The sequence below is a fragment of the Eurypyga helias genome, unplaced genomic scaffold, assembly GCF_000690775.1.
Source record: "Eurypyga helias isolate BGI_N326 unplaced genomic scaffold, ASM69077v1 scaffold4988, whole genome shotgun sequence".
NCBI lineage: Eukaryota > Metazoa > Chordata > Aves > Eurypygiformes > Eurypygidae > Eurypyga > Eurypyga helias.
The window spans coordinates 62,493-78,018 of NW_010266201.1; the positions used below are offsets into that span (position 1 = coordinate 62,493).

General features: G+C 41.0%; 1 protein-coding gene across 1 annotated transcript in view; it reads left to right on the forward strand.

Moving 5' to 3' along the window:
* The window catches only part of NDST4 (N-deacetylase/N-sulfotransferase (heparan glucosaminyl) 4), an 81,618-nt gene that overhangs the window by 19,546 nt on the left and 46,546 nt on the right, over window positions 1–15,526 (forward strand). The window contains exon 2 of the mRNA XM_010156982.1: window positions 12,275–12,362. Within this exon, the coding sequence (XP_010155284.1) occupies window positions 12,275–12,362 (88 nt within the window). The remainder of the gene's footprint in view (window positions 1–12,274; window positions 12,363–15,526) is intronic.

The following is a 15,526-nucleotide window of genomic DNA, read 5'->3' on the forward strand; positions in this document are numbered from 1 at the left end:
TTATCTCCCTCTACTCTAAATTTGAAGGACGCGGGGGTGGCATAAGCAGTCTGACCTCTGGTAAAAGAGATGAATGTGGTGGAAATCAAGAACATTCCCCTTGCAATTCCCTTCTCATTTCACAGAAACTTGCAATTCCAGTTAACAAACACGATCAAAACACTGAAGCGAGCTCCCTAGGCAATGCAAGATAGCATCACGAAGAAGGGAGAAAGGTCAAAAAAGCTACAGCATCACAAAGAAGGGAGAAGGGTCAAAAAAGTTAAGCTCTGCTAGACAAGTATCAAACATCTCAAAAATATTAAAGAGCAACACTTAATCCTAGTGATTTTTAAAGCACGTACTTGCCTATTAAGATTTTGCAAACTCCAGTTTTCAGAATACCGAACAAAAACATGGAAGTCTCCACAGCAACACCAAGGAAAGCTGGGTAATATGAGTTTCCTAGTAAGCTATCCTTTTGTTCGAGAACAAAGGAAAATGTTGCTCTGGCACAAATTTCAGGAAGCCTACTCAATTTTAGGGACACCAGTTCTAGCAGAGTTTCACTTTTTACAGAATGCAGACAGATGTCTAATTGCAATCCTTTGAGGATAATAGGGAACCTATAAAATGAACAGATTGATTAAATACAATTTCAGCTTTCCGTAAAACAGAAGCCTTCCTAGGTCATTGGAAGTGAATGCAAAGGAGACTGTGTGATACAGGTATGTTACCTGTAATTTGGTCAAGAAATATTCCACGATAATTTAAAAGACAGCCCTTTCCCAGTCTTAAAGCATTTTTTACTTTGCCCAAAAAGAATAGGAGAAAATGGTTTTATCACTGTGCTGCAAGGTATGTTCTCATTGTGCAACCAAGTGTGACTTTTTCTGCCTGTTAAGGATCTACCTTCATATCTCCAGTTTAAAGCACAGTGAAATAGGTGGGCAAGGCTAGACCAGGAAAGGACGACAACTGTTGCCTGTCTTCTTGCTTCCACCTATCTCCAAAGATTCTTGGAGGCCCTCAGCACAACCATCAGTGCTTATGGAGTCCACTGGGACTTGGATGTTTGTAGCTGCTGACAGAAAACAGAAGTGCTGTGCTGTGCCTGCCCAGCAGCCACCCTGTGCTGCCCAGGGAGTTGGTTGAGTCACCACCCTGGGGGTATTTAAGAGATGTGTAGATGCAGTGCTTGGGGACATGGTTTAGTGGTGGACTTGGCAGAGCTAGGTTAGTGGTTGGACTTGGTGTTCTTAAAGGTCTTTTCCAACCTAAATAATTCTATGATTCTACAGTGCTCCTGGGTATCCAACTGATTTAAGACTCCCTGGTTTCTGACTTTTATAGAGAGGGCAGGCAATGGACAGATTTGCAAAGGGGAAAAAAAAAATACCAGAACACAGACACAGATGGTGTATAGGTGCTAGAAGTGATGTGAAAGGTATATAGGAACCATCCCAGTGATTTGAGATTCCCATTACATACTTTAGAAGGAGTTATACAGGGAAGGAAAAAAAAAAAAACCCACACCAAACAATTAATGATAAGGAAGACAAGAAAATTGGAAAAGCTTGCACACTGAGTGTATGAGTTTAAAATTATCTGTTCACACACACAAAAAATGCCAAGGAGAGCAGTGTTTCTGCTCTGTCCTTCTGCATTTGGGTATGTTGGACACTGCCATTTTTTACCACTGACAGCAGAACAGAAAAATAAGTATCTGCTGTGGTTTCCTTGTTCTCTTCCAGTCAGAAAGCTTTAGAAGCTCTTCATTTAAACATATGGAGGTACCCTCTTAAAGCCACTAGTTATATCCATCATCGCACAAACACGCCCATTCTGAAAACTGAAGGACAGACCTGAATTTAGAATATATCACCTCTGTTCCAATCTCCTCTTTATGATTGAATGTGCGGGGGGGGGGAAGCTTAATTCCACCACAAAGCATATATATCAGTTAGTTTCTAAGCAGTAAATTTAAAGCAGAAATTTGAGATTGCTCATAAGAGTTCAGAATTCTGAGATAAGATGTCCCTGATGAGAATTTTAAGGAATTTTTGTTTTATGACAAGTTATCCAAGTAAATGATTTCCAAGGGCAGTAAGGGAGCAGAAAGCCACTCTGATCAAACCTTAGTACATGCAAACCCATAAATTAAAGAAGAACAAATAAGGTAGCCTCCATTAGTCGAGTCCTTAAATAATTTATAAGGTCTGAGTGCCCACCTATAACAGGTTAGAGACTTTTGTTGAGTTTTTTTTCCTTAAAGATGCAATTATGAACAACCAAGAAATAAAAGAACAATAGATAACATACAACTAAAAGAAAATGCAGGTGTTAATGTTACTTTTCCTTTACTCTGTACTTGAATTGTGCCAAAGAAGGGGAGGCTTCGATCTTTGTTTGGCACTACCTAAACATCACGTAAGAGGAACTGTAAATACCAGTCTATTTTACTGTTACTGACATGCAGCACAATGACTGACACCAATACAATTTGCAGCAACCAGATCACAATAGCTGAACATGAATTATTTATTAACATACTATTTTAAATCTTGATGTTTCCCTTTAAAGCCTCAAGATGGTTTTCCCTTTCAATACTTATTTTAGGGATGGGTTTTTTTTGTGATTAATCAGATCTAGATGATGGTTCTGCCTCTGACTTTCTGGCCTCTCCCATGCTAGCACTCCAACAGTACTACAGGTAGACAAACACACCTGCCTCATGCAGATGTGGATATGAGGCAAGATGCAAGTAGCATCTCTTCTTCCCTCTGGTGTGGCTGTTGTACTGGCCAAGCAGAACTGTAGCCATAAGGAGCATGTGGAGATGGGTCTTTTTTCTCTTTCAAGACCACACAGACCCTGAATGGAGTAGAACACAGTGTAAGGCTGTACTCAGTGCTGCCCAGAGAGCAGCTAGCAAAATTACCAAGCTGCAAAGAGAAACAGCCTTCATCTACATGAAGGGTTGGGACATTTGTCTTGTCAGGGGGAAGGCTCTCATGGAGCCTTCAGCATGCAGCACCATGCAGCAGGGCTGCCTCTACTCTGGGGGAAGCATGGACCAGTTCCTTCTCCAAATTGCCATTCCAAGCCTGCACTGGGTGCAGGCTACAGGCGGAAGAAAACAGCACAGCAAGCGGGCAGCATCCTGCCGGCTGAGATCTGCCATGATCTCAAAGGCTAAGGTGGGAGAGTGTGCGACCCCAGTTGGGAGGTAGATCCAGGCAACAGGACAAATACACCCTTATGTCCAAGGGAAGAAGGAACCAGCAGAGAAAGTTGCAGACTTGACCTGTTTTTCAGACGATCATCTCTTAATGAAGGGCTGCCTTTACTGACTCTGCTTGGAGGCAACAAAACCATTGCAGCTAAACAGATTAAAGGAGAGAGAGAGTGGGGAAATCTCACATTTCAGTATATTTTCAGTATATTTTCCAGCATGGCCTCAAACAACAGCAGGAGGAAATGTTGATGGACATCATGTAGATTCTCCAGTTCCTTCCCAGAAAGTTAAAGCCGTTAAATCCTGGCTCAAGTGACCAACAGTTGTGACATTACTAATGTTAGTATTGCTGTCACATTACAAACAAGGAAGCACGGGCCAAGCCCATGCCAGGAAACTGTACCTGGCTTCTAATGTCATTCAGAGAGCAAAATACCTGCCACAGTTTTCTACTGAGTGGGAAGGTGGCCTGGGAGAAGATGGGAGAGCTATTTAAATTAGAGAAAGCATTCTTGATCCTGTTGTTTGTTCTGAAAACTGGACCAGAAATCTTTCATCTACAGCTGGCACATCACCTTCTCCTGATTCCCAAGACTGAATAGCCTTTCTTCAAGATACTTCTTTTGCTGAAAATGCTTAAGCTTCTGAAAAAAAATCAGAATTTATAAGAAATATGGTCTAAGTCCCTTCACTGCCCTGCTGAAAGTGCCACTGGCTCCTGTCCCTGCTGCATGCAACGTGCAGGGAGGGACCTTGGTCAGGAGCTATGCTAATGCCAGCCAGTTCTGCCACCCAGCCACAGGGAATCACCACCCCCTCTCAGCCTGGAGGCATTCTGGTTTTTCCCCTTGCAGGATTTGCTAGCAGATTTGTTTAGTTTTCCTAGAAAATCCTTCAGAATCAGTAGTGATTTATACTAAAGACCCTCAGTGGTTTCCCAAATAGGCTGTAAATCTTTTCAGCAGGTAACACCGACACAGAACAGCAATCACTGCTGGCAGGTAACCACTGCAGCCATAGCCTGCTCTGACAATACCAGCAGTAGGTGCCATGGCTGCTCAACCCTCTACCTAATGCCTTTGATCTTCCCCAGCTAGATACTGCTGGAGAACTGGAACCAATTGCATTGACTCATCTATGTGGTCCTGGTTAAAATAAACCTTACTTTATATTATTAGTGTTCTTTGGTTTTAATTTATACTTTTTGCCCTGTTCATTTGAGCTTTTTGTTGCTACATCTTCTAACAAGTACAAGGTGCTTGGCTGTGAATTCCTTTTTTCCAAGAAGAGCAGCTACATAATTGCCATGGCTATTTATATACATACACCCACATGTGTGCAGTTGGTCAAGGTGCTCTCATTGCCAGAGTATGTGTGTCACTGTCCTAGCATCATGTCCCCTGTAACACTTAAGCAAAAGCAACCTTTGGAGTTCTCAAGCGATGTTATTAGCCAGTTAGTCATAAGTAGCTAGTAAATTTGGTGCAATATCACTCCATTCATCTCCTTCAGCTGAAACTAGCTCAACCTTTACTGGAACAGATGCATTCCTCTGTGTTGAATTAAATGCAATTAGAGTCCTGACAGTTTTCTGACTTTAGGAAGGAGTTATAAAATAGCAGCAGCAGTAGATCTGATAAATTGGGTATTCCACTCATAAAGGAAAAATAAATTCTTCTGTTTGCAATAAATATATTACATATGAACACAAAACATTATTTTTTTCCTTGCTTCAAATAAACCCACATATCCTCTCAGACCTCACACTAAGACAGCTACTCAAGGGAAATGCTGAACAGACTCAGGTAATAGCTCTATAATAAAAAACAGATCTGCAGACAGAGCTGGCTGTGTTCAGCACCATCAGAGATCTTCCTATTAATTATTTATATGGCACTATAGATTAGCATAGTACTTCACAGAAATAAATACAACACGAGGTGAAGTCCCATCTCTCAGGAAGGCAGGGCAATGGCTGAAGCCCTGCTTGCCTCCCTGAGTGTGGCGAGTGCTCTGCAGCCAGCACTGGGAATCGCACTACTTGTACAATGCACTGGGTGAAATGTGCCTTAAGAGGGAATGTGAATCTGTGAGGGTTGACAGTTGCCCACTGATCCAAGGCCTGGCTAACAGCTATTCAAATCAGTTGTGGCATAGGGTAAACAGTACGAGTGATTTCAAAATCCCATTAAGGATTTGACTAGATTCAACCCCTAAACTCCTTTCAAAGTCTAGCCAGTAAGTCAATAATGTGGATTCTTTATAATTCCTACACTATAATGTTAAATAATTTTCTATTAAAAATCTGTTATAAGCATGTGAAGTGGTCCGAAATCCTCACCACACAGAAATCAATGACTCAGCTTCAGTGGGTATCTTCATTCCTCACTGATCTCTGTTTTAAAAAATATAGATACAGCTGATATGATTGTCAGCTGTCAGAAAATTTTGCTCCAAACCAGAAGCTGAAACTAGGGAACCTAGAGTCCTGGTCTTACAGTGACCCTGTCAGGGATGTCATCACTTTTTTTTATTTTCATTAATTCAGTTTTCCTATCAGAAAAACAGTGACTGGCTATTTCACACCATCTTTGTGATGGTTACTGTGATTACTGCTACTTAATGGTAGTCCTATGAAGATTGCAATGGCTTTGAAGATTGCCAAGACCACATCAGGTATTTTTTCCTAGCATAGATTTCAGGGAGGGAGCAAGAGCAGGAAGAGGCAATCAAAAATCACATCCTGACAGCAGCTGCTTGCTGTGGAAAGAAACATTGCTGAAAGTATTATTTGCTTTTTTTCCCCCTCTAAAAATTTTCAGCTGGAAACCAAGAGCAAAACTACTACTTTGTAGTCCTCCAACTTTCCACAGACCACCAGAAAATTGCTGCACAGAACAGCTTGGGAGTGAACCTCAGGGCTGTATAACTACAAAAGCATTAAGGACAGATGTTAGGAACAAAAATTAATAAATGCATTTAAAAAGTTCGGAATTAATAACATGTATGTACCATAGAAGCCTGAGAAAAGTGTCTTAAAGTGGAAAATACAGGGAAAGTTTTCATCAAATCTTAAAATAATTTTGGTTAGAAAGGATTTCTGGAAGTGATCTAGTCTAAGCGCCCACTCAAAGCAAAGGTAACTTCAAAGTTACATCCAATCATACCTCAAAGAACAGAGATTCTCCAGCCTCTTTGGGCATCCTGTTCTAGACAAAAGTCCTGTTTACTAAGCAGTGTATATAAACATAATGTATAGAAAGATTTACCTTAAAAAATATCTAAATTTCTATATTTGCACATATTTTATATCTACAGTACATATAAATAGAAATGTGCATACAATGAGCATATATATATTTTATGCACAGACACATGAATGAAAGAAAAAAACCTACAGCCGTGGAATCACTACCCAGCTCTAGAGTTTGTTTCAAATGAGTGATGACTTTGAGTAATGGCAAGTTAGCCCATTTTTGACAAGATTCTTAGTCATATCCTTCAGATGGGGAAGGGACAACATAACCTTGGCCCTGAAGCCCTGGGATGCCAGACACTGGCACATCCTCCCATGCCAGAAGCACTTCCTAGAATGAGTTTGTGGAAATAAAATAATTCATGGTTACAGCAAGTTATAGATACACGAAAAAGCAGAAATATCGAACTTCCCCTCTTCCCTTGATCTCATTCCAAACTGCATGAAGAACTACAACCTTTCTCATCTGCTCTCCACATTGTGTACTCCTCATGGACAGGCTATGTAGTAACTTGTGATCATGTTTCTGTGGGCAGCTCTATCCAGTGGAGTGCCCCATAGGCTGGGGACCCTGGGCACCGTGACCGCAGAGATCCTTGCCACAGAGACAGGAACCTTCAACATCTTGAGTTTTTGCTGGTTCCTAAAATTCACATTCACAATATTGCCTCTGGAAGTCCACATGTATGACCAGGAGCCCAAAATAAACATTGGGCATCTTGCTCCACACTGGAGTAATGCTGAGTCCTGTTTTACAAACTGTTAGGATTTTCCTCCAGAACCAGCTTTTAAGTTTTCACCAGCTGTTAACACAGACACTAGTCCTTTCTTTCCCAAATACCCTTCCTGTCTGTAACACTATTACCTGTAATGGGAGCAGCTTCTAGGAGAGGCACATGAACCAATGTTTTTTGCCTGTCTTTAAGATGGTGAGCAGGAACAAAATGCAAGAAAAAAAGCAAGGATCTGTGTATTAATTCCTGTAATTAAGCCTATTTTGGTTTGACTAAATTCTCACTCTGTAATTTCAAAGAAAGGGATCACCAATGCCCGTTACATGCATTTTCACACAAACACAGGGCTGCATATACCTTTGTCTCACTACAAACAGCCCCCAGTATTGATCACCTTTGCCTCACTTTCCCCAGTAAAAAATATGAAATTAGTTTTTGTTGGCTCAATTACTCTGGCATCTGTCCTCTGCACCCTATAAATCATTGCACATGCAAAGAAGGGCTCATGCTTTAGCAGTAGTATTGATCCACACAGACCTTTGGGTCAGGAGTAAAGCCTCCTTAATTACTTTGGCTGACTTTCAGGTTTGGGTGGGGTGTTTTTACAATGTCTTGGAAAGACTAGTACCACGTTTCAGCGTTGTTATCACTTAGCTTAGATTTGGAGTTTTGGTCCCCAGAGAAACACCACCTACCTCAGCCTGGCCTGCCCATGCTTGGCATCAAAATCAGAAAGAGTCATTCTTTTACCTTCTCTAAGGATTTGATAACCTCAACACTTTACTTAGCCAGAGGTGTTTTGACCTTTAATTAAAAGGAAAATTTGTTGTCTTCCATTCAGAAGGCAGCAAATAATGAACTCATTAAAATGAGGTTAGTGTTCAGGCCTTAGAGCAATAAGAGCCGAAGTCTCATTAGCAGCTAACAATCCAGAACATAGCACATAAATAAACCTAATATGGCAGAGCAAAATGCCTTGGTGCATTAAATTTGAGCAGAATCAAATGTTTACAGTCAATGATGTCTGGGGCATGAAGTTTTAATGTACTTAATAAAGGAAAGCAAATTGCTTCCTATTAGGCATGAAATGTTACTGCAGAAATTGCCCCAAAAAGTTTATTATGTAAATGAAGGATAGAGTTATAATTAACAAGGACATAGTGGGAAAATATCACTTCTTCTTAATAAATGCACCAATTATGAAGAATAAAGACACAGCAACTTCAAATCTACAGAACATAATTATATGGATTAATGTAAAACACTGCTGAATGTAGATGAAATATAAAGAAAAAAACATATCTATTTGATGTCACAAAGAGAAACCTCATTGACAAAGCAAAGAATCAATTAATAAAATGCAACCAGTGAGTTTTGAGAGATTCCAGGCGATTTAGGCTTTGTGTTTCAAAGAACAGCTTGGATTACCTTAAAAAAAAAAAAATTGCACTTTGCTTAGCCTGACACTGAGACTTGCCTGTCTGCCCATGTGCAGGTGTGTTCCATGGTTCTTTCCTTGGAGAATGATAATTATCTAACACTATCTGTTTAACTGTACAGAAATAAGACAACAGTGAGTTCTGGCTGTTGCTTTAACACACCCCTATGAGTCCAATGGGGAACGCTAATTGTATTTTCACGTGCAAGTGGCTTTCCTGCACTCACAGCTCTTTTGAGCCCCAGTGCTCAGGGGGAAAAAACAGTAAGCCCGCTGATTCTGAGGAAAAGACACACACTGGCAGACAGATCGTAAATACTGTGGTCAGATTAAATATCCAGGAGAAAAAATCTTCTCTACAAAATAAGATTCATGATGCCTTTTGGGGTTCCTTCTAATCCACATTCCTCTCTAAAATTTCCCTTCTGCTGTTGTGGGCAGCACCTACCATTTATCCCAGTGAAGGTGGCTAAGTCCCAGGTCAGCATGCAGTGGGAATGGGGGTGGGACAGAGACAGGTGAGTCCCCAGGGAAAGGGGGGCTGCCAAGGGGAGCTGGGGACAGCACAGCAGGACCAGGCAGAGTGTGAATAGCCGTGTTTGCACCTGGTGCTGGCTAGGATTTCCAACTGTTAAAATTCAATAGCCCTTCTTCATCCTGCAAACCCCTTCAGAATAAATACCTTCCGCATCATGTGAAGGTTGCATAAGTCCCAGGAAGGTTTCTGGCAGTGGGTGCCAGGGACATCCAGGGACATGCAGCCCCTCCACCCTGCACCATCCAGGAGCTGGAGGACTGCTTGAGCAGCAGCATTCACAGCTATCCTCCCAAATGGGGGTTCACCCACTCAGGAGCAAGTGAGGAGTGGTGGAAGGAAGCTGTCTGCTCTCCTCCTGCCGTGGTACCTTTCTATGCTGTTTGCTGTTAATTTCTGTACCTACAGAAGACAGAAGTTCTCATTATTTACTGTGCAAAATTACCAGTGAAGGCAATATGAGCCATTAACAATGTTGTTTAAATATATATTTATTAAAAATAGGGAGGGCAGACCATAATCACCTAAACAAAGCTGGGCTTCTTTATATTAAGGGTGTGGAAGACGTTAACCCCCTCTACAAACAAGCAAGCAATGACAAAAAAGTTTGGACTGACTTAGCTGACAATATCTGCGTAGTATTAAAATTAGGTGAGGTCATGAAAATGAAGTTTAGCTGTATGTTATATAAATTAATTTGCATATATGGGAATTGCAATTTAAAAAGTCTGTAGGACCAAGCCAAATCCAGTTTGAGTGACGGATTCGCCCTTTAGACAGAGAAAAACGCTTGACACACTGCAGGTTACGGGATTTACATCTTAATCCTCACTCTGTGTTTTTAATGAGACCTCACTGGGCTGGAAGGCTTCTGACTATCCCACAGTTCTGTCATTTTATTAAGATGTGAGTGTGAGGGAAATCAGAGAGAAAAAATGAACGGATATAATGGTGTTTGTTCCGTGTACCTTCTTACACTATATGTTAAGTGGTGATAAATCCTTAAGATGTTCTTTCCTCAAAGGAAATTGAATTGATTTTGCTCAGCCCATCAGTCTTTCTCAACATATATAAAATGCTCTAGAGAGCTTGGAAAATTATGTTCTGAAATATAATGACTCAGATTCTATGCTTGTGACTTTAATGGTCTCAGCTTAGTGCCAGTTTTTACCAACTGGGGATTTTCCTCACTGTCTTAGCTAACACTGGTGTTGATCTCTAAGGTTTTACATTTTAGTGAACATTTGGTTGTTATATATTATGTAAATACAGTCCCATGTGTGAAATTGTCACAGGACTGAAATAATCAACTTATTAAATGTCTGGTAAGATAGTCAGGAAACCATACTGCTATCTTAACACGTAATGATGAAACACAAGATTTACTGTCATTAGATTACTTTATTTCCTTTATCAAGGAAAAGAATTTGCTGGGTGGCTATTGTAGCTGATAACCACTATCTTGTTTTACATCTTCCTTAACACTCAATAAACGTTTCTATTTTAAAAATGAAGGCAGATGCACAGTCTGACAATCTTTTGTTTTACACTCCCAAGCTGCGTGGCATTCAAATGACGCCTCTTTAGCAAATGATGCTTCAGAAGCAGCTCGTGCTCCAACATGCACGGTGCCCAAATATCTGCATAATTAGAAGGTAGTCAGTAACTCTAAGAAGTTAATGTCCTACAGCAAATGCTGACAGAGGCTGACAGCACCTCCCAACCCATTGCAGTGCAAAGGAAATAACGATAAATCATGAGACCACAGAAACCTGATCTGCTCAGTTTGGCTCCGCTCTGGACTAGGATTGTACAGGCCATCAATCTGCATCTCAGCTGCTGGATCCCTGGTTCCATCATTTACGCCAGAGTGGTGATACTTTTGGTTCATGGTTGTAAGCAGAGTTTGTTGTTGTTGTTGTTGTTTTTAATCAGAGTAGGGGGTTGGGCAAAAAGGTAAAACTTTCTTCCTGTAATGTTACGTGAAATTACTGATGGTCATAAAAAAATGTAATTTTTTCAAATGAAACATTAGCTGGACTTGGACTGCGTATCAACCACTGCATTCATTTTGTCTTTGAACTGCGCAAGAACATGAACATTCCATCAATAGAAATGTTATTAATAGATAATAAGGAAAGTTCTAAAGAGCCACATAATGGAGACATGGGAAATTGATGAAAAGAGAGCTTATAACCTATTCAACACTGGCAAGACCAATTGTGAGATAAACGCACTATCCATCTCACATATGTAGCTCATCCAAATTACGTGGGCTGGTGATTGAAAGCAGACAGATATCTGTGCAGCAAGGGCTATCTTTAGAAGCAGTGCAGAGTTGACAACTAACAGTAAATGTAGATAGCTCACGCAGGCTGAACCATCTTTTCTCTAGTGGCTGACAATATGTCCAAGAAAAAATGGATAGGTGACCAAGACTACATCTATTTCTTCTATAAGCAATACACTTTTCCTCCATTTCATTTAGATTGGTCTTATCTTTTGCTTGGAGGAGAGAATAAACATAAACATTTAATTTCTGACATGGACACTACTCCTACCATAGCTCAAAACTGGAGTTCTGCTCATTCACGCTTAAGACTGAATTTGGTATTCTGACACGATCATATATGTTTCTGCAGGTAAGTAAACCCCAACGCCTCCACATCTGGATGGAGAGTAGCATTCCTAACTTTACTTTGTGTTTTAAGCACATTTTATCAAGCTTCCTTAAAACCCCAAAGCATGGGTGACTTGCCGATTCAGTATATTGCTGCCTCTGAATGGCTGGATTCAAGTCCTGCCATAAATCACTGCAAACTCTGTATAATATCTTGGTCCAAGTTACAGTACGATCACCTACTTTGGTACTTAGGTACTATTAGTAGCATTTCTAGACCATCAAACTCTGATGGAACAAATTAAGCTCATTGTAATAGTCTTATAAAAAAAGAATGATCCTGAAATAAAATGTGAAACATTTAACAGGATTTTCTTTTTTGTATCTCCTAGTTGGACACAACTTTTAAAATGAGGCATTCCAAAAATTAATATTCATTTTTCTAAATGCATGTTAATTTCTTATTTATTTCAGGCTTTACTAGAGACTCAAAATTTACTGCGCACTCAGGTTGCAAATTTTACCTTCAACCTTGGATTTTCAGGAAAATTTTACCACACAGGTAAGAAGGAACTTCATGCTCTCAGGTAGCTGCAGTTAAATAGGTGACAGGATTTTAAACCTAGCTGTAATCATGCCCTTTTTAAATAACACTTTGACTCAGTGGAGCAGTGGGAAATACATGCTCCACCATTCTAGCAGTCTAATTCATTCTCCAAAGGGGTAAAGGTATGCTACGGATGAGCTTCTGAGGGACATGTACATGCCCTTGGGGCTTTTCTGAAAGATGTGTAATAGTAAATCTTAGGGTTATAAAGGAGGCAAAGTAGCTGCTAAGATCTCTATAATTCCACAAACGACAGGACAGCAGAGACATGCCAAGGTTTTTCCAGTATGGTAGGTAAGGCAAAATATAAAAGGTTGGAAAAAGTATGTCTCACAGCTCTGAAGATACAGAAGTGTTTGAATGGGATGCACAAGATTTTGTAATGACTGTAATCTATCTCAGTGGTCTGCAAATCAGGAGGGATGATAAAAGGAAAACAAGATGAAAAGAAGTTTGTGTTTAAACCCTGCTCCTTTCACACTCTATGCAGTAACAAGTTGCACACTTGCACTGTTTCTGTGAAAGATTAGTCGCTCTTACATCTCCTCACAACTCCTTTCTCTTTGTTCCATTTTTCCACAGCACAATACCTTTTTTTTTTACTTTTAATTTTTTTCCTGTTCCTTTTCCTTACACTTTGCTGCTCCTCCACTCAAATTTCCTGCTGTTGCCACTGAGCCATGCTACTCCCTAGTACTTCTAAGGCAGAAAAAGACATATTCAGTGACTTGCTTCAAAGGCAACACCTCCTGTCCTCCTTTCCAAACCCCATACCATTCTCACCTTTGAAGACCAGCTCCAAAATCCTCAGCTGTCAACCCATTCAGCCATATTTAGTGCCACTCAGTGAAGTGATGCTAGGGAGCCAGAGAAGCTTATCTGGAGCAGAGGAGGAGGCATTACAGCAACAAGAGGATGGGAAGGTAAGTTTAAAAGCCAGGAACAATGCAGTACCAGCTGCTGTGGGCCATGAGGTAGCTGTGGAGTAAGGCAAGTCACCCCTCTCAGTGTAGGTGTAGCGCTACTCCTCTTATCACTGCAGGCATTTGAACACCAAACAGATAAGCTTACCCACCTCCTATGTCTCCATTTCACCACCCTTTAAGAGGCTACAGAGGTGCCTCGGAGAAGGACAGCTGAGGAAGTATTTGAGGGATGAGTAGAGAGAAGGAAACCAAAATTATGTGTTTGTATCCCTGTCGCTTTCAAAGTCCAGGCTGTTTTCCTCTTGTGCAAGCATACGGTGCTAAGCAACTGCTGCCCAGGAAACCTTACAGACTAAAGATACAGGCTGGAGAGCCTGAGAAAAATGAGAGGTAGAGAGAGATGGAATTACTTGCCTGGAGTCATATAACAAGCCAGTGGCAGACCTGTGATTAGAGAGAAACTTCGGAGACAGAACTTCAGTCTGCTCCTCACTTCATCTTGACCTGCTCGTGTAGTTATTCCTTCTTGGAGATTAATTGGGTGCACACGTAACACAGCAAAAATAAACAAAAACAGCCCAAGGCTCTGAGCCGCCCTAAAGTAGGATGCTGCTTCAGTTTTGACCATCTACACAGCAGGGCTGGTAGCAGTCATTATGGTGTCCACTGCAGAGAAAACTAATTCAAGGAGGGGAAGAGGAGGAGAAAGAGACAATTTATTATAAAAACTACAGCTTATTGAACACTCTCTGGCACAAAACATGCAGTCTTTCTACAAAATCAAAACCCTGACCTGTCAGTAAATTTTTTCTTCGTTCATCCCAATAGCCTCCATATATTTGTCACAGGTTTTCTTTCCCAGCTGATATAATGCTGCCCAGTTTCAGATTTGCTGCTGCTGTAGAGAGCAAACGTGCATTTTATGCCTGTCTTCCTAAGGCTCTCAAGGCTTACAAAAATAGCAGAGAACTACCAAATGGGTTGAAGCATGTCATTGCCTCCATTATGGGAACTGCTGCTGCCTGTACTCAGCATGCGTCCGGGTTTGTAAGTGAACACTTCATTTACAGGTTGGTGGTGGCATTTTGTCATATCAGCTTAGTGGAAAGGTTGCAAAGTATTCGCCATGCAATATACACTTTATTGACTCATTATAAATAAAACATGGAAAGGTATTCTTTAATTACTGTAAATGTGGCTTGTTTACCCAGAGGGGCTTTTAGTATCAGATATTCAGCGTGTTTTATTAGCGTACTGCAACTGCTGTGCCTCATTGACTTCCTTAACATCTGATTTTGCTCTCCTTTCCTAAACTTGGACCATTTTAAAACTACAGGAGGGAGATGAGTGTGGGAATGTGTTGGCAGCTTAAACAGTTATACATTTTCATCAAAAGATGTTGCTGACATCTGTACTACAAACACCAATTCTAGTTCGTACCCAGCGCACAAGTACAACAGCTGACAGAGCAGCCTTGCTGCTCATCGTCTCACCACCACCACTCCCTTCCGTGGCACTGGTAAACTACGCGCTGTAGACATAACACTATTAGCCAAAAACCGCACGGACCCCATTACGCAGTTTTAGCAAACACTTTCTAGTTGTTCATGATGTGGCAATAGAAATTAAGATGTTCTCCAGATTTGCATTTAAGCTTTATAGGATTATTGATAGCATCTTCAAACTCAGTTTCAATTTTCAGCTCAAAAGAGATCTCAAAGTTATGGTTGTAGTTTTAAAATAAGGGAATATTTATTATGCACAAACAAATTTTGAATTATTACCTACCTCTGTAAAGTGCATACTGCATCTCAAAGCAGATGTATGTTCACCTCCTCGATTGTAGATCTACTGCATTTTTCACGTTATACATTAAAATTAAGAGCTGTATCAGGAGACGTGTGGTCAGCAGGTTGAGGGAGGTGATTCTCCCCCTCTACTCTGCCCTTGTGAGACCCCACCTGGAGTGCTGCGTCCAGCTCTAGGGTCCCCAAAATAAGATGGAGATAGACTGGTTGGAGTCCAGAGGAGGCCACGCAGATCAGAGAGCTGGAACACCTTTGCTATGATGAAAGGCTGAGAGAATTGGGCTTGTTCAGCCTGGAGAAGGCTCTGGTGAGACCCTATAGCACCTTCCAGTACCTGAAGGGGCTACAAGGAAGCTGGGGGGGACTTGTTACAAGGGGGTGGAGT